At 53.8% G+C, this 23,356-nt stretch overlaps 1 protein-coding gene across 4 annotated transcripts in view; it reads right to left on the bottom strand.

Moving 5' to 3' along the window:
- Nucleotides 1-23,356, bottom strand: part of SDK2 (sidekick cell adhesion molecule 2) — a 266,204-nt gene that overhangs the window by 70,192 nt on the left and 172,656 nt on the right. For all 4 annotated transcript variants that reach the window (XM_068530696.1, XM_068530694.1, XM_068530697.1 and 1 more), the window contains exons 5-12: nucleotides 19,685-19,818; nucleotides 12,231-12,342; nucleotides 10,754-10,944; nucleotides 10,543-10,626; nucleotides 8,705-8,899; nucleotides 8,080-8,196; nucleotides 6,256-6,423; nucleotides 5,212-5,314 (exon numbers count right to left, since the gene is read on the bottom strand). In XM_068530696.1, coding sequence (XP_068386797.1) covers nucleotides 5,212-5,314; nucleotides 6,256-6,423; nucleotides 8,080-8,196; nucleotides 8,705-8,899; nucleotides 10,543-10,626; nucleotides 10,754-10,944; nucleotides 12,231-12,342; nucleotides 19,685-19,818 — 1,104 coding nt within the window. The remainder of the gene's footprint in view (nucleotides 1-5,211; nucleotides 5,315-6,255; nucleotides 6,424-8,079; nucleotides 8,197-8,704; nucleotides 8,900-10,542; nucleotides 10,627-10,753; nucleotides 10,945-12,230; nucleotides 12,343-19,684; nucleotides 19,819-23,356) is intronic.

The following is a 23,356-nucleotide window of genomic DNA, read 5'->3' on the forward strand; positions in this document are numbered from 1 at the left end:
CTGTAATATTTTTAACCTAAGTTTAAAAAATCAGAAAAGTAGCAAGTACAGATGAGAAAAGAATGAAGGAAAAAGGAAAAAAAAACTCAAAAGCTTTCCCCTAAGGGGTAATCATGATTCACATTTGAGGGTAAACCTTCCAGACTTTTCTCTCCTGGGCAGTTACCACATTGCTACTATGTTCTGGGGTCAGATTCTTGGGTCGAATGTTGCCCTGGTCACTTACCAGCGTTGTGGTCCTGGGTATATTTATTTAATCTGGTTGTGCCTCAGTTTCCTCATCTGTCATATGAGGGAAGTAATACCACCCACCTCATAGGGTTGCCATAAGGACTGTGTGAGTTAATATAAAATACTTGGAGTAGCGCCAGAAACATGGTACGTGATTGACAGAAGTTAGCCATCACTATATAGTTCTACTGATACAGCATATTTTTAATATAAATAATACCTAGCTATCTATCCATCCATCCTGATTTTAAAGCTGCTTTTTCCACCCAAGACAATATCAAAAATTCCTTTTAATGTGACATTTCCTCACCGTGGTTCATGCTGGCTGCATAGTGCTTCAATGTAACTGATCCCGTAATGTTGGACATCCAATTTAGCTCCTTGTTTTCTGATACGATAGTTAATGCTGTGATGCACATCCTTGTGGCAAAATATCTGCCACATTCTAAATCATTCCCTCGAGTATAAATTCTCAGCAGTAAATTGACAAGTTAAATGTTAACGCTTTTTATACATATTTGCAAATTGCCAAAAGTAATCACAGAGAATTCATCTCTTTAGCTAGAAAAGGATCATCCTTGCCAGCACTGATGGGATGGATAGAACTTTACTTAAAAGCAAATGTAGCTGCAGAGAGTAATTCCTGCTTAAGAAACAACCTATAACAAGCAGACATAATTTGTCCCAGGATGTGGTGCTTTAGGAAATATCTATCACCACCTGCAAAGTGTTTGTTCCAAAACTACTGAACTTGAATCTAATGATCAGTTACCTGAATCTAATTAGAAACACAAGGGATAGAAGAAGAAGTGAACCACACCATGAAAAAGCAGCTAGCCAAACCCAGATGTGGACTATTCTACAGCAGGGATATTCTGCAAACTATGGCCTGTTGCCTACTTATGTAAATAAAGTTTTATCGGAACACACACACACACACACACACACACACACACACTCACACACACTGACCTCCGTCCTGCAGAACCTGGTTTCTCCAACTAAATAAGCGCATGAAAACAAGGCAAAAACGAAAACAAAAATAAGGACAAAAATAAAAAGAAGGGGAGAGGGTACCATGTAGAATAAAAGAGACACACCAATCAGACACAATGTGTGGACCTTGTTTGGACCCTGAGTTAAACCAACCCACTGTAAAAAGACACCTTGAGACAATCATGGCGACTGGAATATGAGCTGGTAATAGAAGAAACCAAGGAAGTGTTCGTTGTGTTAGGTGTGACGGGGGACATGGCTGTTATATTTAAAGAAAAGTCCTTTTCAGTAAGAAATGACATATTTAATGGTGAAATTACGTTTGAAAGTTGTTTTTTTAAAAAATTTGCAGTTAAAAAAAAAATGTGGGGATGGACTTCCCTGGCGGTCCAGTGGTTAAGACTCGGCGCTTCCACTGCAGGGGGCACAGGTTTGATCCCTGGTTGGGGAACTAAGATCCTGCATGCTGCGAGGTGCAGCACAAAAAAAAAAAAAAGCATGGGGGTAGACACATGAAACAAGATGGGTTAAACGCTGGTAATTGTTGAGGCTGAGAGGTGGGTACAGGAGGGCTTAGGATACAATTCTCTTCTTTGGGGTATGTTTTAAAATTTCCATAATAGAATGTTAAAAAAAAAAAAAACCCATCAATCCATTTAACTTAGGATAAAATTTCCCCAAATAATCTGTAATGATATAGCTAGCTATTAAACAATTTTGATGAGTGGTTTTCAGCTTTAAATAATATTATACAGTCCTCAGGAAATCAAAGATGTGCAAAAATATTTAGTTATAAGGACATTCAGAATGATATTTCTTAACATTAGCAAAAATTCAGAAACAATCCACATACCCAGCATTAGGGAATTGGTAACAAATTATGTGGCACCCACACAGTGGAGGACTGAACAGTCATATAATTGACAGAGGAAGAGATTCCCAATAGGTTCGTAAGGGAAAAAGCAGATTAAAACACTGTTTCTAGTTTTTTCAAATGACACCCAAATATTACTATCTCTAGTGAAAGGAAACACAGATTAATCTACTTTTCTACTTCCTCTCTCTCCATCCCTCCCCATGGTCTTCGGTTTACCTGCATTTTCTATATTTTCCTCCTAAAACGGATACCTATTAGCTGTATAATAAGAAAAAACAGTAACAATATTGATTAATATTAACAAAGTGGACTGTTCGGATTCAGTCTAGATCTGGGTTCAGATACCAAACAGAAGCAATTTTGGAGGCTTTTCATGCTGCCACCTACACCTGCCCAGCCTGCGTCCCCTGGAGCCCAGCTTTATTCTGAGGACATGTAACCAGGATTAAGTGGCTACCACTTTTGTCTGATTTGGTTGTTCAAATCCTTTCCAGTCTGTGTGCTCAGGGAACCCCTGGTATGTCTCCTGCCGCCAGAACAGGGATTTTAATTCTGGCTGCACATCAGAATCACCTCGGGGACTTCTAAAAAATACTTAAGTCTGGGGCCCACCCCACCCCTAAGACTCACCTCAAGGAGGTGGAGGGCTGCAGGGAAGCTCCCCTCCCCCAAGGTTATGGAAGCCAGGCATGGGTGGGAGATGTCGGGGTGGCCTTGGCCACAGATTTTGCCAGTTTGGGGGGATGATGGACCAATTCTGTTCCCTCTCCCATCTAAAAAAGATTGTCCTAGATGGGTAATTCCACTCTAAGGCGAGGACCCCTCCAGTAAACTGGAACAGTGATTTCCCATCTGTAGTTCACTGGCGGTCCTGGAACGTGGGCCTGCAGATATATTGCAGAGGGTCCCTAAATCTCTTTGTTCACAAGAATTGTCCAGAGGATGAATAAAATGTGCAAGTTTTTCCCAAGTATTAGTAGATAACATTTTAATAAAATACCAATTTATTTTAAAGTTTTACTGACTTAATATAGCTTTTCGTTACAATAAAAAATTTCAATTAATGGATGCTAAAATGATAGCGACTATTTATGTATGGGTCTGAGACCCACAGCGGTGTTCTATGGGGAGAACGTGTGGGTTCTCCTGGAAGACATTTTTACAGTTGGTATATTAATTTTTTTAATAAAAATCTAATAAACCCTGGGATAAGCATATTCTAGATTATCTGTTGGCCATGTTCTAACTACATCTATGTGATTTCAAGGCTCATGTTTGCATTTGACGATGACTAGCCTAAAGGGCCAATGTTTAATGTTTAATGAGGTGTTTCTCCAACTGGGGCCTGAGACAGATCCTCTGAGAATGGGTGTGGATCTAAAAGCCTAGTACCCTTGAATGTAAGGTGGTGCAGCCACTGTGGAAAACAGTATGGAGGTTCCTCAGAAAACTAAAAACAGAACTACCAAATGATCCAGCAATCCCACTCCTGGGCATATATCCAGACAAAACTATAATTCAAAAAGATACATGCACCCCTATGTTCACAGCAGCACTATTCACAATAGCCAAGACATGGAAATAACTTAAATGTCCATCTACAGAGGAATGGATGAAGAAGATGTCACACATACACACAACGGAATATTAGCCATAAAAAAGAACAAAATAATGCCATTTGCAGCAATGCGGATGCAACTAAAGATTATCATACTAAGTGAAGTAAGTCAGAAAGAGAAAGACAAATACCATACGCTACCACTTACATGTGGAATCTAAAATATGACACGAATGAACTTATCTACAAAACAGAAACAGAATCGCGGTCAGAGAGAACAGACTGGTGGTTGCCAAGGGGGAGGGGGCTGGGGAAGGGATGGACTGGGAAGCTGGGGTTACAGATGTGAGCTTTTATACACAGCCTTTACACAACAGGTCCTACTGTGTAGCACAGAGAACTATGCTCAATATCCTACGATAAACCAAAATGGAAAAGAATATACAGATATGTATGTATAACTGAATCACTTTGCTGTACAGTAGTAATTAACACAACATTGTAAATCAACTATACTCCAATAAAAAATAAAATTAAAAAGGGGAAATAAAGTAAAAAAAAAAGTAGTAGTACCCTTGCTGCCAACCTTGGCTTCCGGGGTCCCATTTATCACGGCCATACAGACTGTCATATACCCAGTGGCCACCAGGTGGGGCCCCAGGACACAACTGCCTCCTGAGCAGAGCGGGCCGTTACTCCAAGTGGCATCAGTGCCCCGCCCTTCCAGCTCCGTGCCAGTTGCTTCGGCAGTGACACTGCCCATAAAATAGAGAAGCAGCACGGAGGGAGTATTTACTTCTAAGGAAACAGTGACGGTTTTTACTCAGTATCCCAGAGCTCAAGGGAGAGCCTGAAGGGACCATTTTGTCCCGGTTTTAGTTCTAGAAACCTTTCCCAGGGTTGGCCCAGGAAGTGTCCTCGTGCCCAGCCTGGGAGGGCTCCCAGCTTTCGTTCCCTTCTTGGCTGCTTCTGTGCTCCCTGGCCTCTCCAGGGCCTTCCACAGCGGGACCTGGTTCCCTCCAGGCCAAATGGCTTGCCGAGGTCTGGGCTCCTAAGGAGGATGGCGGGGGTGGTCCCCAGGCTGGGCCTCTGTCCCTCACATGTGTCCCTTTGAGGGTCACCTCAGGACCCTTTCCCTTCCCAGCCCTGTCACTGCTCCCACGCCTGTTTACCCAGACCCCCCTGCTGTCCACGCAGTGGGCGGAGGGTCTAAGGCCTGGGGGGCGGTGCTAGCAGGGGGTCCCGAGCAACCCGCAGCCTCCATCTCTCCCCAGACAGATGCCTCTTTCTCATCCCCTCCCTTCCGCCCTCCTCCACTCCCTTTCCTCCACTTCTTCACCCCCCAGCCCCTTCCCCTCCCCCACCGCTGCCCAATTCATCTCAGGCTGGCTCAGTCCGCCAGGCATTTACTTAGTGTCCCCCATGTCCCAGCCTTGCACTAGCTCTGCACGGGCCACACTTACCCGTGTGGACACTCGCCCAGCAGCCAGCTACCCCCTAAAGCCGCCCCTCCCCTTTTGCCTCCAAGGGGCCACAGCCGAAGGAGTACCTCACAGTCACCCGGGGGTCGTGGGTCACTCCGCACATCATGGAGGCCTGGGTTCCCTTGATGACGCTCTGGTCCTGGGGGGGCTTGGTGATGCGGGTCCGGGCTGAAAGAGAGCAGGGAGACAGCATGGTGGGAAGGGAAACAGGTGGGTCCCAGAGACACAGGTGAGGTGCAGGTGTAGGGGAGGGGGACCTTCAGGTGAACGGCACCCGAGTGGCTGAATTCTACTGGTGGACTGGTCTGCTGTGGTGAATGTCCCAGAACGTTAAGAACCACATGCTTCCACGGTACGTGAATTCTTGGAAGCCACGATCACAGCGGGGGCTTTTATAATTTTGCTACCACAAACCCACGCAAGGGATGAAGAAAGATCAGGGTTGTGTTCCCAGCACACCAGTGGTCCAGCCAGGGTAAAAATAGGATCGCCTGATTCCGGGTCTAATGCATCACATCACCCACCAGTCCCCTGGCGCTCAGCCTAGAAGGGCGGCCCACACCTACGTGTGGTACCAGATCCCAAGTGGTACAATCTGAGGGCAGGAGGGGGCTTGGGAAGTTGCCCCAGAGCAGGGGTCACAAACCACAGCCTGGGGTCAAGCCCAGCTGGGGGCCTGGCTGGGTAAATTCCCCCGTACTGGCACTCAGTCACACCCGCTGGATCCACCACCATCTACAGCTGCTTTCTTGATGAAACAGAAGAGTTCATGGAGCTGTGACAGAGACTGTTCGGCCCACAAAGCCTGAAATATTTACTATCTGGCCCTTTACAGAAAAAGTGTGCTGATTTCGGCCCTGAAGTCTATGCCCATCAGCGCTCTCTTCTCTCAGCTCGGCCAGGCACGGCCAGAACCTCGCTCACATGGCATCACCCGCGGGCCCTCGGCCTTCCTGTGACCTGTCCTCTGCACTGATCCATCCAGGTCCCTCTCGTAAGACGCGCCGGCTGGACAGACACGTGGATGTGGAGCTGCAGGTGCTCGCGTGCGCTCAGCGCAAACCCACCTGCAGGCGTGGAAAGGGCTCCCGCTCGCCCTGCACACTCACCCCACACGACCAGGTCGGCCGAGGCTTCGTCGACCCCCCGAGAGTTGGTGGCCAAACAGGTGTAGGTGCCAGCGTCGGAGGTGTGCGTGGGGCTGACGAGCAGGCTGCCGGACTCCAGGAGCGTGAAGCGAGGCAGCTGGACAGAGCCACTGGCCAGGATGCGCTCCCCTGGGCGACACGGGGGGGGGATGCATGGGTTCAGGCTGCCGCCCCGGCACACTGACATCGCCACGGGCCTGGACGGCACTCCCACCCGTCCCCGGCCCCTCTGGGGCAGGGTGGGCTCAGGCAGGCTCCCAGCTTTAGAAAGGCTGGAAGGGCCACCGGTGGGGGGATGGTGGCAGCGGGGCTGGGGACCAGAATGGCTTCTGACTTGGTGACGGACACAAGGGCACACGGTCACAGAGTGGGTGGCCCCGAGCCCGGGTCTCCTGATGTCTCTCCACCCACCACGCTGTCTGCCCTTCACCAGAGGAAGCCAGCACTGTCTCTTGACGCTGCTGGGCACAGCACTTGGAGGCAGCTGGCACCTGGGCTGGCGGGGAGGGGACAGAGAGCTCTGACAAAGTGGTGACAGGCATCCTGTGGAAGGATGCTTCTGGAGAGTCACCTGCAGGGGAGCGGAGGAAAGTCATGGGTGGGAGCAGCAAGGGGTAGGGCAGAGCGGGACACATAGGGCGGGGGCAGCCCTGGTCGGGATGGACCTCCCTCTGCAGTGGGACCTAGGGAGGCCTGGAAAGAGGGAGAGGGAGGAAGGGAGGGAGGGAGGGAGAGAGAGGACACGCCGTGTGTGAGTGAGTCTGAGAGTGCAGGTTTTCGTGATTGTACCTATTTTAAAGAAAATCCCACCTGTCTGTACAGAGGGCACTGTCCATGGGCAGGTCTGGGGGTGAGCGGGTCCCTCTGCACACACGTGCGGGCATACTGAACAAGTGAGCGTGTTAGGTGGGTGTGTTTATTTCTGGGCCTGAGTGTGCCCACACTCCCCCCACCAACAGTGATGGAGTATCTACTGTGTGTCAGACTCTGTTCTAGGCCCTGAGGAGACAGCGGGGGACAAAACTGAAAGCCCTGACCTCGTGGGGGGCCAGGCAATAAGCAAAACCAATGCGCAGATGATCTTGCGTATTAGAAGGTGGGAAAATAAAGCAGCGAGGGGTCGGGGGAGGGCCTGGGTGAGTCCTGTGGAGAAGGTTCATCTGAGCAGAGGCTTGGTGGGGTGTGAGTGAGTGACTCTGTGTGTGTGTGTGTGTGTGTGTGTGTGTGTGTACATGTGTGTGTGTCCCCAGGGAGGGTTGTGAAGGTGAGTGTACAATGCAGAGTGTGGAAGAGTCATGCGGGGTGGGTGGACCTAGGTAGACAGCTTGGGCTTTGGTGGCTCAGGTGTCTGGAGCCCTGCAAGCTGCCTGCGGAGGGGGGATGGCCTCCTACCTGTACTAACAACCTCCACCGCGATGTTACATCAGCCATCATTGTTTGGGCTTCCCTACTTCCCAGGCACAGAGCAGGCCCTTCATGAGCATCCTCTCGTCTAGTTTTCATGCCACTCCCAGGTATGTGTCCTACTGTCCCCATTTTACAGATGGGAACCTTGAGGCTCCAAGGTCACAGGCCTCACAAGAGGTAGAGCTGAGCCTTGAGCCCAGCAGGGCGGCACGTGGTACCTACCGTGGTGTGAAAGAAACCCTCTTGGGTTGTACAGTGCACAACCTTCCCAACTGTACATGGGAAACCCCACCTGGCTGGCTCCAGAACTGAGCCCTGAGGACTGCCCTAGACTTTGTCACGTGGCCACACCCTCCAAAGCAGATCAGTCTCAGCTACCTTTCTGCCAAGTGATGGCCGGCCGGGGCGCCCCCGAAGTCTCACAAGCCAGCACCACTGACATGCCGTCAATCACCGTGCTGTCCAGGGGGCCCCTGGTGATGTTGGGGGCGATGCCTGCGAAGGGAGACAGTGGGGCCTCTTAGCCACACCCCAGGTCCTTGTTCTGCCCTGCCACTCCCGCTGGCTGGAGTGGGTCCCTCTGCAGGGAAGGATGCAGGCGTCCTGACAGGGCCCCAGCATCGGGAAGAAGCCCGGAAGACCCACGAGGGGCTCCCCTTAGCACCTGCCCCATGGAAGGACCCAGGTGACACTAGCCCCCCCCCCCGCCTTGATTCTCAAGTCTCCATTTAGGGGAAACTGAGGACAGCTGACATCCTCCATGACAAGGTAAATGGGATTCATCCTTCATCAAATGTGAAATCGAGGCTCTGGTTTGTAAAAGAAAAAAACGGTGCTGGCTGCAGAAGCAGCAGGTGTCACCGGCCAGAGCCACCCGGGGGACAGCCTTCTGGGATCCTGTCTCTGCACTGCACAGCATCCTGTTCTCAAGAGGCCCCTGGCTTGGAGGAAAGCTGTGTCCTGGGCGGGAGGGACTCGGGCAGGACAGGAAAGGCCAACTCACTGGTGACGGCCAGGTAGGTGGAGGTCTGCACCTCGCCGGCCGCGTTGCGGGCGAAGCACTGGAACATGCCGGTGTCGTCGGGCACTAGCCCGCTGATCTGCAGGCCCCCGTCGCCCCGCTGCCGGAAGCGGCTCAGCCTCCCCACCTCCACCACGGCCGAGTCCTTGTACCAGGTGATGGAGGGTGGCGGCACACCTGTGGGAGGTGAGCGCCCACCGTCAGCCGCCTCTGAGGGATGCTCAGGTTGAGGCTGAGGCAGCAAGTCCTCGGGGGGGGGGTGTCCCTGGGGTGTCTTGTTTTCTAGAACCTTCTCAGAGGTGCCACTGTTGGTCTTGGGAGTGGGGAAAGATGTTCTCAGAGGGACAATTCTCAAATTCTCATAGAGTAGGCGTTCCAAGAAAATTTAAAAGATCCTGGGGTTAGTTTAGCTTGGAAAGGCTGGACTGGACAAGCTATATTTTTCCTGCAATGTTTAGCAGCGTCTTTTGTGTGCTCTGGGAACCTCCAACTGGGCTTTCACAAACCCAGGTGACCAGAGAGCCCTGTGTCAAGGGGCATGCAGATGGGATCAGTGTTCCTTCGGAAGCCCCTTCCTACCGGGTCGCACAGGGAGGTGAATGGGGGCTCCCCTTACCCCTCAGCCTTCCCCAAGCTGTGTCCCCAGCCTGGCATGCTCTTCCCATAGGTATCCCCTGGCCCTCTCACCTCTCTCACTGCGTCTCTGCTCAAATGTGACATCTACAGAAAAGGTCCCCAAACCCCATTCGAAAGACCACCCCGTGGCTCCGAGCCCCCTCAGCCTGCTTGTTTTTCCTTCCCAGCACTTTTCAACCCTGACGTCCTCTAATATTTCATCCACTCCAAGCAGTGCCTTCTTTCACATTGTAACGTCTCAAATCAGGACGTGTCTTACAATCGACAGCAAGTCATCATTTAATTGGCAGTCCCTTTTCTTTCTTAGAGGCACATAAAATAGTGGGGCATCTTACAACCCATGGCATTTCAGATGAAATGAAACACGCTATCTTTATTTGCTTATTGGTTTGTCTGCCTTCCTCATGAGAACGTTAAGTTCTGTAAGAGCGGGGATTTGGCTGTTTGGTTCATTCTGTGTCTCTCCAGCCCCGAGAACAGTATCAGCACATGATAAGCCCTCCAAAAACGTTTGTTCAATACATGAATGGATCTCTGTCTTCCCCTGGTGTGGTCTCAGAACGGGGGTCAGTATCCCCCCTCCCCCTCCACTGGACCCTCCCTCCTGCCTGGGCTACATTCTCCTCTCTGTTCAACGTCAGACCCTGTCCCGTCATGCACGCTTCTCCCCTATCATCTCATAATCCCAGATTTCACCCTGGTTTCAGGGTGCCTTTTAGCTCAGTGGAACCTGAAGGAGGGCGGGTGGGGAATGGGAAAAGTAGAAAGTCTGCAAGAACTCTGACAAGGCGGGGTTAAGTAAAAATGGTGGGAGGAGATGAAGCAAAATGGCCCAGACACCAGGCAGAGATGCACTCAAGCTCTAGCAGTTCTGACATTACGATAATTTGGCATTGTCTACAGCTCTCAAATTATGGGCAATTTGGGTCTGTCACCTATCCTGAAATTACGGTAATTTGGATTCATTTGTAACCTTCAAGTTATGGTAACACGGGGTTGATTTCCAGCCCTGAGATTATGGTAATTTGGCCTGTTTGTTTCCTGGGGTGTCTGCCTACAGCCAGACTGACTCTCTGCTCAGTGATGAGAAGGAGGCAGAATTTAGAAAAGTCCGTGTCAGGGACAGGAGCGGCTGAAGGTCCGGGGGTCCCTGCTGTCCCCCTCCATCCACACCACCGCGTTACCTTTGGCCCGACAGGGGACGTCCACCACTTTCTCCATCTCTGCTGTGATGTGTCTCTCTGGCTCCTTGACAAACTGAGGCGGTTCTGCAGGAGGGGGGGACCAGGGGAGGGTGTCAGAGCTGTGCTCCTGTTGGTATGGCCACCGCTCGGGTCACCCTTAAGTAGGCCCCAGCCATGCTTGGGGGACCCCAGCGGCCCCACCCCGTCTCACCCAGCACAGACAGGTAGGCGCCACGGACGACAGAGGGGGCACCGCTGCTGCGAAGGATGGCCTCACACTCGTAGTAACCGGCGGCGTTGCCCGTGGGGTTGGGGATGGTGAGCCGGCGGTTGTAGTCGCTGATGCCGCTGGACAGCAGCACCCCATCCTTCTTCCAAATGATGTGCAGCTTCATCAGGGGCCTGGGTGGGGTGGGGGGGGGGCGAGGGAGGCAGGCCATCAGCCACAGAGACTTCAGAGGCCCGAGAGACAGGGCAGGGCATGGTAAGGAATGCAGGTCCGGGGCCAGGCTGCCTGGGTTTGCCCACGCCCCTGACACTTTCTAGGCGCAAGCCGTTGTTTGGTGCGGTTCCTTCAGTGCTCTGGGCCTCAGTTTCCTCGTCTGTGAAATGGGGGCAACTGTGCCCACCTAGGGGTTGTGGCGAGGGTGGATGGATTCACACAGGACCCGGTCCCGGGGGTAACTCATGCTCGGGGGCTCTCGAGAGCAGAAAAGTGTCCTTTGCATGCATCTCTCTTTCTTCTGCTCTGCTCCGTGTGCCGTGCCCCATCCCATAGAAGTCAGTGGATAGGAAAGTGTGAAAGGTGAGGGAAAGTGACAAGTTGAAATGGGAGAGAAGCACCCAAAGTTTGGAGATGGGGAAACAAAGGCAGGCAGGTGGACATACGCACCCCCAACTTTGAGAGAGGGCTGAGGGTGTGAGTTGGGCCCCCTTTCCTCCATCACTGACCCCGGCTCCCCTGAGCTGGAGTTTGCCCGGCTCCCCTGTTTAGCACCTGATGGATCCCCAAGCGCAGATCTGCCAAAGTGGGGTCTGTGCTAGTTCCCCGGGGGCTCAGAGGGGTCCCATGAAAAAGGGGTTTCGTGGTCGAGTGAGTTTGGGCAGCCTGGCCTGAATGGTGTTATGTAGGCCCTTCTCTGCTCCCTTAACGTGTTCTGTTGCATCCTGGCAGCCTTTCCCCTACTTGTGATGCCCACACACGACCAAGGGAGAGAAGTGAGGGTCGTACACGGCTGAGAAGGGGCCGCATTTACACCTGACCCCAGGTCTGCCCTCCTGCAAAGTCCATCACGTGACCTGTCTCCTAGCACAGCTTCCCTCTCGCCCATGCCTGCACGCGAGGAGGGCACTGCTGGCAGAGGTGAGCCACCCCTCTCCAGGCTGCTCTGAACGTTGGAAGTATGAGTGGATCCCCCACCAGCCCCAAATATCCCGGGCTGGGATCTGCTGCCCCGTAACTGCTGCCATGCCTCGAGGCGTGGGCTCTCCTCTCGGGCGGGCCCTGCTTGTATCCGATGGCTCTCTGACAACCCACCCATCACCCCTCCTCTAGGCTAAATACCCCATCTTCTTTCATGGGTCCTCACGTGACACTTCTGGGCCTGTCTGAATTCCGACCGGTCTCCTCCGAGCCCACAGGTCAGGAGCGCTCGCTGGAGTTAAAGTGGGGGAGGGGCACTGCCCACCTGGCATTGGCCACGCACTCCATGGTCACCTCTGAGGTCCCGGCCACCACGCTGGTGTTCTTGGGAGGAATGATGATGGTTGGAGCGATGGGGTCTGCGGGGCCCCCTACATCTGGAGAGAGGACAGGTGTCAGCTGGGAACAGAGGCCGGAAATCCCACCCCCCCATTACAGGGATGCCACGGGAGACCTTTGTCCTCATGGAGGGGGGGCAGGTGGCCATGGGACAGACACCCCAGCAGCCCCAGAGCCGAACCTCCAGACACTGACCCCGGGGTCCCTTCCACCTCCTCTGCTGATGGGTCTCCACACAGTGTCCAGGGAGAGTGCACTGGAGACCTCAAGGCCTCTCCCGCTCCTCCTGTAATGCAGCCACTCCCTCGTCCCCGTCCCCCTGTCCTGGTTTTTTGCCTTCAAAATCCTTCCCTCCACCTGCATTTATCTTGTTGGCTTACTGCTTCATTTGCCACCTCTTCTACCAGAATGCAAACTCCCTGTAGTTGGTTGAATACTGTCCCTCAGATTCAAGTCCATGGCAGCTGTGAATGTCACCTTATTTGAAAATAGGGTCTTTGCAAGTGCAATCAAGTTAAGATGCAGTCTTACTGCATCAGGGTGGGCCCAAAGTCCAATATGATGTGTCTGTATAAGAAGAGGCAAATTTAGACACAGACCCACTGGGGAGAAGGCCAGGTGAAGACAGAGGCAGAGATTGCAGTAATGAATTATAAGCCAAGGAACATCAAGGATTGCCTGCAACTGCCAAAGGCTTGGAGAGGCAGGAAAGGATCCTCCCTTACACCTGTCAGAGAGAGCGTGGGCAAGCCGACACCTTGATTTCAGACTTCTGTGCGAGAGTAAATTTCTGTTGTGATAGGTCACCCAGTTTGTGGCCCTTAGGAAATTAATACATTCTGTGAGGCAGGAACCTCATTTGCTTTTGCTTTGGACTGAATTGTCCCCACCCCACCCCCATTCATATGTTGAAGCCCTAACTCCCCTGTGTTTGCAGTGGGGTCTTTAAGAGGTAATTGGGTTAAACAAGGTCGTAATGGTGGGGCCCTAATCCAACAGGGTTAGTGCCTTGATAAGATGAGGAAGAGGCCCCAGAGCTCTCTCTCTGCCATGTGAGGACACAGTAAGAAGGCAGCCGTCTGCAAGCCAGGGAAGAGAGCCTTCAGCCAAAACCAACCCTGTTGGTACCTTCATCTTGGACTTCCAGAACTATGACAAGTAAATGTCTGTGTTTGAGCCCCACCGCCTGTGGTATTCTGTTACGGCAGCCTGAGTCAAGACAGTCCTGTTCGCCCCCACTTCCAGAACCATGCCACACAGCACACAGTAGGTGCTCAAATACATCTGTTAGGTGAATGAATGCATGGGACTGGAGCTATCGTTGTATAACTTCCAGGGTCTACGACTAAAATGAAAGAGAACTTATCATGACTGGGCTTTATTAAAGCAAAACAACACCCCAAACTCTCCTAACAGAGACAGGAGCATTTCCTTTTTTATATTTTTTGAGTTCTTTAAGAAGTGGCCAGGTTCTTAACTTTGTGGGTCAGCATAGGCCCAATGCTGGCAGAAACTCCAATATTCTCTGTACATCTGCTCTATGGCTCCCAGAAATACAGCCACCAAGGACTTTCCCTCACAACAAATCCATCCAGGTGGTCCCTAACCGGGAGGTTCTGGAGGTGGCAGGCCATAATGAAACGCACGGCCCCCAGGTAACAGCAATAGGACATGCTTTATGGGGAAGTCAGTCCACTCCAGTCAGCCCCGGGAAGGGTTTTCCTGCCGGGCCTCCAGGCCTTGCTGGGAAAGGCCCAGGTAGAATGGGAATAAAATGTAAAAAATAAACTAAAATGAAGGGGGGAAGAAAGGAAGCATATAAACCAAAATAATTGCAACAATATAAAAGCCTCATGTAGGTGCCATAAAGAGCGATTGGATTGAAAGCTGCTGATATAGCTGAATCCATAAAAGTGTGCTCCACATTGTTTACTACATGCCGGGGTGCGCAGGTACGGAGGCCCAGATTACTGGCGCACGAGGAGAAGACAGACAGTTAGAGCCCCACGGCGTCAATGGGTAAACAGAGCCCTCGGAGTTTAAAAATATGAGGGCTGCCCCCCTGACCTCAGGGCTGCCTTGTTGGCTTTAGGAGGTTAAAGGGGAGACTGACACCCACCCAGGGACCCCGTCCTGCCCAGGTCCAGGTGGCTGCTTGCAGGGTACGAGGGAAGGGGCCCCGGATGCAGTGAAGGAGGGCCTGGCGGTCAGGAAGACCTGGCTCAAAATCTTGCTCTGCCCCAGGCATCCTGGGCGTGACTCCGGCTGGTCACCTCATCCCCCGAGTCTCAGTTTTTCTCAGCTGCAGAATGGGGGTAGAAATCACCGCCTCTCAGGGTTGTGTGGGATCAGCTCCCGACTCAACAAATCTTTTCTGGGTAAGGGCTCTGTGTGTGCCAGACTGTGTACCAGGCACCAGGGATTCCCCGCCGAGTGAGATGGGTACGGGGGTCTGTCCTCATGGCGTGCAGTCTGGGAAGAAGTCAGATCCGCGCTTGGACGTCTAAGAGATTAAAGATGCACATGACGGGTGTTGGAAGGAGGGTCCGGGGGGGGGGGGGCACGGCTAAGCTGCTCTGGGGTAAGCGCAGAGTCCCTGGCACATAGTAGGTGCTCAACAGATGACAGTCCATCCTCTGGGGATTTGTCTGCCTGTGCTTGGGTGGGGGGATGTTTCCTTGCTTCTTCCCTCCACCCCCAACCCAGCCTGGACCAAGTGATGGAGCCAGAGGCTACCAGGAGGTGAAGTCACGGACTCTCAGGGGCCTCTTGACCGAGGGAAGGAGGACACACGTGTTAAGGGCTACAGGAGATCAGGCAAAGCCTCAAGTGCTCCCTGGGGACTCACAGGAGATGGGGGAACTTGAGTGGAACTCAGAGAAGCCAGAAGGAAGAACATTCCAGAACAGGAGCGCTGTGTGAGTGAAGGTGAGGTGAACGGGGGGAGCCGGAGGTAAATGTGGGCACGATGCCGGGGTGGCCTCAGAGCGCTGGGATGGATGAGGGGGGAGAGCCCCAGAGCAGACGTGATGGATCCTGGCCCACATGCTGCCCCGTCCCCAGCCCACTCTCCTGATTGGTCAGTGCTTTTCCTGGCTGAGCCCAGATGTGTCCTCAGAATCCTTCTTAACATAGCACCAACAATGGATCAGAGCTGGCCGATGAGGTGAATCCCATTTTCCATCCCTGCTAGGCGGAGTAGATCTGACTGGGAGAAGTTGGGTCAGGGCCAGATTACTGAGAATTTACAAGCTGGGCTATGGGTTGGAAGTCGGCCCTAGGTGGGCACATTACACGGAGGGGTCGACAGACACGAGGACAAGATGCCTGGACATGGGGCCCCCTTTACAGAGAAGAGTTAAGCCCAAGAGGAACAGGTTTTCAAAGAAGGGAGATGGGTTGGGATTTTGTCTCCCTGGGTTGGAGATGGCAGTGGGATGTCGGAATGAAGGTACCCAAGAGGGGACATTCAGCAACACGAGGCAGGAGCCCCGGGGGGGGTGACGCGCCCGGAGAGAACAGGAGGGTGGGGCAAGGGGGACCCCGGGGACCAGGGGTGGGGGAGTGGGAGGGACAAAGGGCAGAGAACCAGGCATCGGCTTGTTCACGTCAGGGGAGAAGGAAGCAGGAGACGGGAGAACTGGGGGAGACACGCAGGGTTGAGGAAGCTCAGGTTACGGGGTGCCAGGGAGGGGGGTCGGTGGAGCTGAACGTCCTGAGCGGTCAAGGAGAATCAGGGTGGAGGAAGTGGGTTTGCAACCAGTGGCAGGGCCCGGAGAGAGCAGGGGAGCCGGTGGCAGCCATGACTGGGAGGTAAAGACTGGGGCGGGGTAACTTCTGGAGAGTCTCGAGGAAGCAGACAGCAGGTGCCTCTCAGGGGGCGGCAGTGGCCAAAAGGGAGATCTGTCTCCCTCTGGGACGTCTGGGGAGCGGTTAATGAGGTGAGTTTGGCAGCCAAGGAAACATGGTTCCATTCTCGGGTTTGTGCATCATTAGCGAATGTCGCTGGGAAGTAAATTGCTTCACCTCTTAGGCCTGTTTCCCCCACTTTCTCATCTGTAACTCGTGGAGGGGAATAACAGACTGCCTCCAGGGGTTGCTGTAACGATGCAGCAGCAGAGTGCCGGACGGTGCCCAGCATGTGGGGCGACGGAAAGGGAGGCTGTTGGTGTGATGTGGAGGCAGAGGGGGACCGCTTGGGTGGACCCACCCTCGGCAGGACGCACCTTTCTATCAGGCACTCTCTGCAGGGAGGCCTGTACTGCCTCAGGGTCTCTGGAGGGCCAGCCAGGGGGAGGGGGACAGCCTGGCCATGCTCAGGCACTGCTCTGGACAGCGGGGTGAATGGGGCCCTAAAGATCAAGCAAGAAAACCACATGCAAACCAGAGCAAGGACGGGCATCTTCCACATGAGCTCGTGATGTGGACGGGGCCCTGGGGCACGAGGAAGCTTAGGGGCTCCCCACGTGGGGGCAAGGTTGGGTCTTGCTGCCCCAGGACGATTTTGATAACAGGCGCAACGGGGGACACCCACTCTGATCCATTCTCCCCGAGTCATCTCATCGAATCCTCCCAACTATGTTTTGCCACAGGCGAGGAAGCTGTGGCTCGGGGACCACGTGACTGGGCCACGGGTCAAGTGGGTGGGGAGCAGGGAGGCGAGCTGCTCCCCTCTGCTGGGCAGGCTTCCAGGCACTCATGGGCCCAGGGCAGACCTACCCTGTCCAACATGGGCAGGGGTGGGGCGAGAACCACAGGTGGCTACGAGCTCTTGAAACGTGACTGGTGCCCCTTTGATGCAATGGGATTTAATTTTACCTAATTTACAGTTAATTAAAAGCAGATCCCCAAATCAGTTGTTAGAACACTTTTAAGTATGTGTGGAAAAACTTGGGCATATGATCCCACCTTTCCAGCTGTAAATTTTATGAAATCTAAATACAGATCACGTATTTCAGATGAAAATCCAGCATCCAAATTGAGATGTGCTTTAAGTGCAAAATACACACGGATTTGGAAGACTTAGTAGGAAAAAGAAACCCAGTGTAAAGTATCTCATTAATATTTTCTCTATTGATTGTATGTTCAACAGCTAATATTTTGGATATGTTGGGTAAATAAAATATAATAAGATTAATTTCACCTGTTTCTTTTTCCTTCTGAAAAAGTGAGGCCAGTGGCAAGTTTTAAATTACATATGTGGCTCATATTATAATTCTATTGGACAGTGCAGCTCTGATTGCCACCCAGGGGGACCACCAGCCAGGTATGAACTTTTCAAGAGCTGTGACAGTCCGTGTGAGGTCACCTGGGTGACACCTGGGCAGAGGGCAACTCGGCGGTGGGGGGGGTCACTGGCCTTTGCTCTCTCCTTCTCCATTTCTGAAGAGCATGGATGTCCCCTGAGGGCTGCTAAGAGGCTGAGCTGCCCTGAGCAGAGGAGGGAGGAAGGGGGGAGGGGGGAGAGCAGAGGGAGAGGTGAGGCTGGGGCGAGACAGATGAGGGGAGATGCAGCCGGTGGTGGGCGAAGTGGCAATTGCTCCTAGGAAACTGGCCGGCAGGCAGGCAGGCAGGCAGGCAGCTGGGGGATTTGTGTCAGTGACAGGCACCGGGATTTGAAGTGCAGTCACTCGTGGGAGGAGAAATTAGCTGCTAATCAGCTGACTTCGCTCTCAATCCAGTACCAATCACCGTGAGAGCAGGAGGCGAGGGGCGACGGGGTGGGGGAGAAACAGACAACGGGGGTGGGGCGGGGGAGGCTTGGGCACACATGGGGGTCCCAAGGGACCCTGCCTGCCTCTCTTGGGCCAGGGCCAGCCGGAGGGCTGGGGGAGGCAGCAGAGAGTGAAGAGCCCGCCCAGTTGGCCAGGAGAACAGCTGGTGCAATTCCCGCCAAGAGGAGGGTGCTGGGGGGAGGAGCACAGAGCGGGAGGGAGCCTCCAACCTCGGTCTCAGGGTCAGCTGAGTCACCCAGGAAGATGCCTGGCCTTGACTCGGACCGTAAACACCCCTCCCACCAAATGATTCAATTCCATGAGACTCTAGGTATTCTAAGCGCTGGAAAATACATGGGGACAAACATCCCTCTGATGGCCACCTTCCTTTTCCTATAGAAACAGCAGCCCCAGGTCATGGGCTAGGCCCCAGGTTGCCGGGACGAGACTGAGACCCTGGCCCAGGGCAACATCAGAGGTTACACCCGTGACCCTGATAGGTCAGTATCCAGACTGGAACTCTGCTCCCTGCACCCAGGTTTCCTTCTAGGCAGGCAGGAATGCGGTCTGGGGGAAGGAGATCACTGCACGCGTGGGAAGGGGCTCTGCTGGTGCTCAGAAGGCCCAGGAGTGGGCAGGTCGGGATTGGGGAATGTTCTGGGCTTTCTGGGCCCTTGAAGACAGAGGCTGGGATCAGAGGAAGGACACGGGAAGGTTCCGAGCTGGCGGGTGCATCCCAGCAGGACCGTGGATGACAAACGAGGCTGGCTTTTGGAGCAGCAGTTGTACAGATGTGGAGGGACGTGAGCATCTGGTTCCCCCAGCCTGTGTGGCTGCTTGGCCGCTGCGGGAAGCTCTGGAAGCTCTGGCCTTGTCCCGCGTACTCTGTGACCCCCCAACCACCTCTCCATCCCAGGGATGGAGCATGGAGGGAGCGGGCCGGGTAGAACCAGGCCGGGCGGGACACCCCCAGCATCTCCATCACCAGTCGGAAACCTGCCTTCAGCCTTGGCTGGACAAATACTTCTTTGCCAAAGACACCCAAGGAGTCACCCTTTCCATTTGCTCTCCTCTGTGCTCTTCCACGGGGGAGAGCCTTGCCTCTCTCTTCCAGGGTGCGGGGTGGTCTCTGGGGATGGACACAGGGGCACTTTTAGGCAGGAGCCTGGGCAGAGAGCATGTGTTCCCATCGGTGAGGATGGCTTGGCTCCAAGTAAAAGTGGCGCTTTTGACATGCCAGCTGAGTAGAGGCAGTCAGTATATTTCTTTAAAAATGAGCTTCCCATCTCCTGGCGGGCTCAGCCCACCAGCACCTGAGCCCCAGGGGTGGTGGGGATCCTCTAGTGCACACACTTTCTCCTATATTCCACGCCCTCCCTGGGCCCCCAGGGGCCCAGCTAACAGCCAGGCTAAGTGTCCCCCCCCCTCCTGATAGGATCTCAGACTCGTCATGGGCATGGGGTCCAGAATTCAGCTCCCTCCCGGCCTCCACCTCCCACTCCCACCCCCAGCTGGGCCCCCTCCTCCTTGGGATGGCGCCTCCCCTGCCCTTTCCCAGCCTCCCCCCTCCACTGCCATTCCGTCTTCCCAATGACCCCCCGGAGCCCCATTCCCAAGATTTAACGACGCGCTCCACCATTGGTCGCAGGCCCTGTGGCTTACTTACTCTCCACGGCGAGAGTGATGGGCTGGCTGGTCTTGTTATCCCCATTCTTGTCATTAACAGCTTGCGCGTAGTAGCGGCCTGCGTCGGGGGCCACTGTTGACAGGATGACAAGGGTGTTCTCCAGGGTGATGGCTCTGGGAAGAGGAAAAGGACGCCTCTGGTGGGCCTGTTGAGCCTGAGCATCTGGGGACACGAAGCCAGGCACCCCAAGACCCCCTCCTCCAGCCCACCCCCTGGGACCACTTACTGCCTGAACTCCAGCCATGTTTAGTTTGCAGAGAATCCCAATACTCCACCAGCGCTGGGGATAAGACCCCAATACAGAACATGCCCAGGGGTCTGAGACTGTCCAGGTGACACTTCTCTGCCACTCCCCGCCCCCAGGCCTGGTTAGGGGCCAGAGCTCCCCTGGAATTCTACCCTTTACTGTGTCACAGCGTGGATGGCTGTGTGGGGTTACCTCTGCACCAGGAGTATCTAGAACTAAAGAAATTCATTCACCAGAATCAGTGAATGAATGAATAAATGATGAGAGACGAGAATGAATTTAGAAATGAACATGATCATTCCAGAATCACTGCCTTAACCTAATCCTGAATCTGTTTAGGTTGATTCAAAGGCTACAGCCTGCCTGTAACACAGCCTTCTGGGGTTCACATCTCCCCCCATCCCCCTCTTAGGGGGATTTCCTTCTCCCCAAATCTGGTCAATAAAAGAGGGGCCATCGGGGCTGGTTGAGAGGGAAAAAGGGGACGGGCCGGGTAGTGGGGTGTAGACATGGGCTGTTTGCTCCCAACCTGGTTTCCACTGCTGGGATCCCATCCTGCAGCCCCTCAGCTCCCATGTCCGCGGGCCGAGTGCAGGGCTTTTGCAGGCGGGAATTTGGGGACCCCATTGGACGTGGGTGCAGAAGCACTGCCCACCCTGGCTCTGCACCCTGGCACCTCCTCTCACCCATCCTCCTGATGACAAACAAAACCATTAGTTTGTCAAGTCTCTCTCTGGATTTTAATGTGATGTGCCCGAGACAGCTGTTAAATATCCTTAATGTTCGTTTAACAAGGACAAATCCAGTTGAATTCTTTTCAAATTTTCCCATTAGGTGAACGTAACAGAGTTTTAAATGGGCTCTCAAATAAACATCCCCATGAATGCCTCTCCAGCCTGGTCTCTCCCAGCCTGGCTGTGCTGAGGTCCCTCCTTCTGCCTGGTTTTGGGGGTTCGCGTGCTGAGTCTCACGCTGCCTGCCGAGCTCCAGGAAGCAGGAAGACAAAGCCCTCCTGCCCCAATTCCTGGGAACCCTAATGATGTCTTTTTTGTTTGTTTTTGTTTTTCCCCCCGGAGAGCTCTTTTAACCTCCAGCTAATGAGGTGATGGGAGTGAGGACAGAGCCAGCTAAAATATTTTAAAATCGACACAATGGGACAGGGATGGTGACCACCTCCTCACGTGGGACTCTCCTGCAGGGGCCCTGGTCCTTTAGTGGAGCTTGTGGGGGTGGGTGAGGGCTGGGGAAAGAGAGGCTGGGCTGTGGCCAGGGCAGGGGGGCAGCTCCGGGGTGGAGCTCTGGCCCCTGCCTCTAAGGAGCTCACAGCCTCCTTCTTGCTGGGCCTCAGTCTCCTTATCTGTGTAAGGGGTGGAGGCAGATGCGGGTGAAGACCCCTTCCAGCCCTGAGGCTGAGGCTGATTCTGACTCCTGTGGCTGCTTCTGTTAGCCCCCAGGTGGCCTGAGGCTGTCCCCTCCCTGTCACTCAGCCCTCTCCGGGCACACAGTCCAAGGTCAGGGCTCATGACAGGCAGCAGTGCATGTGGACCCCCTGGGTTCCAGCTTCCCCAGCCGCTGCCCTGGTGATGTAGAAGCCAGCTAGATGAAATCTTTGGCAGGTGGCCACCCTGGGCATGGCCTGGTCCCCCTCCCCAGTACACCCGCCTGTCCTGAACCCCTCTTTTGGCGTCCAGAGAAGGCCCCCCACCTCCAATTCCTTCTCTCCTTGACCACACAGACTCTCCCCACCCCCTTTCTCTCCTTTGCCTATATTTTGCCTATATTATGATGGATCCTTCTAGGTCAGTGGTTCTCAGTCAGGGGTGGCTTCACCTTCCAGGGGACTTTTGGCAATGCCTGGACAAGTGTTGGTTATCCCAGCTGTGGGGCTGTACTAGTAACTAGCGGGTAGCGGTCAGGGATGCTGTTAAGTGTCCCCCACGCACCAGGCAGCCCGCACAACGATTTACTGGGTTCAAAATGGAATGTGTGGATTGTGCGGTGGTTGGTACCCTGTCCTGGGTCGGGGGGGACGGCACATCCAGGTGGCAGAGATGGTCACCATCTACCTCTGTTTCTGGCTCCCCTCCTGCAGAGAACTGAAGATCTTGGGAAGCCAGGGGTCACCCTTCCCAGCCCGCCTTGCACCCAGATGGGCAGTTGGCTGAGCTAGTGGGATACGGAGGATGTGCGCCGCTTCTGGGCTTGGACCAGCGAGGCCACTGGGAGCCCAGTGTGGATGAGGGTGGAGCTCCCACCAGCTTGGCTGTGGAGGAGGGCGCCCCTCCCATCCCTTGCCCTCGGTGGGACTTTCAGTTGGCAAGAAATAAACTTCTCTGGCGCTAAGTCCCTGGGATTTGGGGGTCTGTCTGTGATGCAGCTAGCATGGCCTTGACTGGAACTAGAGGAAAGCACTGTGGCCGGGACCCCGGGGCCTGGGTTCGAGTTCCCAGTGCGCAGTGAACAGGAGGCAGAGAGCCGGGGAAGGGCCAGTGGCCTTTTGACCTGCTGTCCCTCTGTCCTCAGCAGGAGGCTAAGGAAGGTCCCTGGGCTAGCCGCCTTCTGCAGGATGACCTTCCCCTTGATAGATGGTTCTAGAACGACCCTGCCCCTCACCTCCAAAGTGCACAAAGCTATTTGTGGCTGTCAGGAGGGCTTCCGGCCTGCTGCCCCCAGAGGCACCCACACTGAAGGAAGCTGCTGGAATTCTTGCAGGGCGTGGACATCAGGGCTCCACTCTCAGGCAGGGGCTGGGTGATATGTTTCAGCCGCACTCCTCTGGTTTCAATTTCCTAGGTCTTTCCCGCTGCTTTGATGGGCCCAGCTCCCTCCCACCTTCCATCTCCCACTCCTATGAAGTGTGCCCTTTTTTCTCAGCTCCACGGGAGCCCAACTGATCATTTAATTAAGAATAAAATAAATCACGCTAGAAGCTGCCCAAAGCCCCCAGCATGTGTCTTTGATGGGAATCTTGTCTCCTTTTCAACAATGAGTATCAAGGAACGGGCCAGGGGTTACTCATCTCCACTTGTGCCCTGGGAGGGAGAGTGGTCCTCTGTAGATAGCACGTGCTTTCAGCACCTTGTACACCCCACTGACTGACAGCGCTCATCAGATGCGTATCTCCAGCAAACACACACCAGAGAATTTGCTTCCAGGGACCTTTCCTCTGGGTTATGAATATTAATCTGCTGTAATTGCTGAGATGAAATCCCCACAGTGTTCTCTCGTGCGTTCGGTAGGAGGACTGGAGGAGGTGGGGAGGGGGCAGGCGTGACCAGGAAGGTGTGCGTGTGTGTATACCCAATCATCACCTGCTCTGTAGCAGCACCTTAGCCAGGTGACTCTGTCGTCCTCTCGCTCAAGAGCAGAATCAATTTCCTGGCTTCTTGATCTGAGTTCTACCA

The sequence above is a fragment of the Eschrichtius robustus genome, chromosome 20, assembly GCF_028021215.1.
Source record: "Eschrichtius robustus isolate mEscRob2 chromosome 20, mEscRob2.pri, whole genome shotgun sequence".
In the NCBI taxonomy this organism is placed as follows: domain Eukaryota; kingdom Metazoa; phylum Chordata; class Mammalia; order Artiodactyla; family Eschrichtiidae; genus Eschrichtius; species Eschrichtius robustus.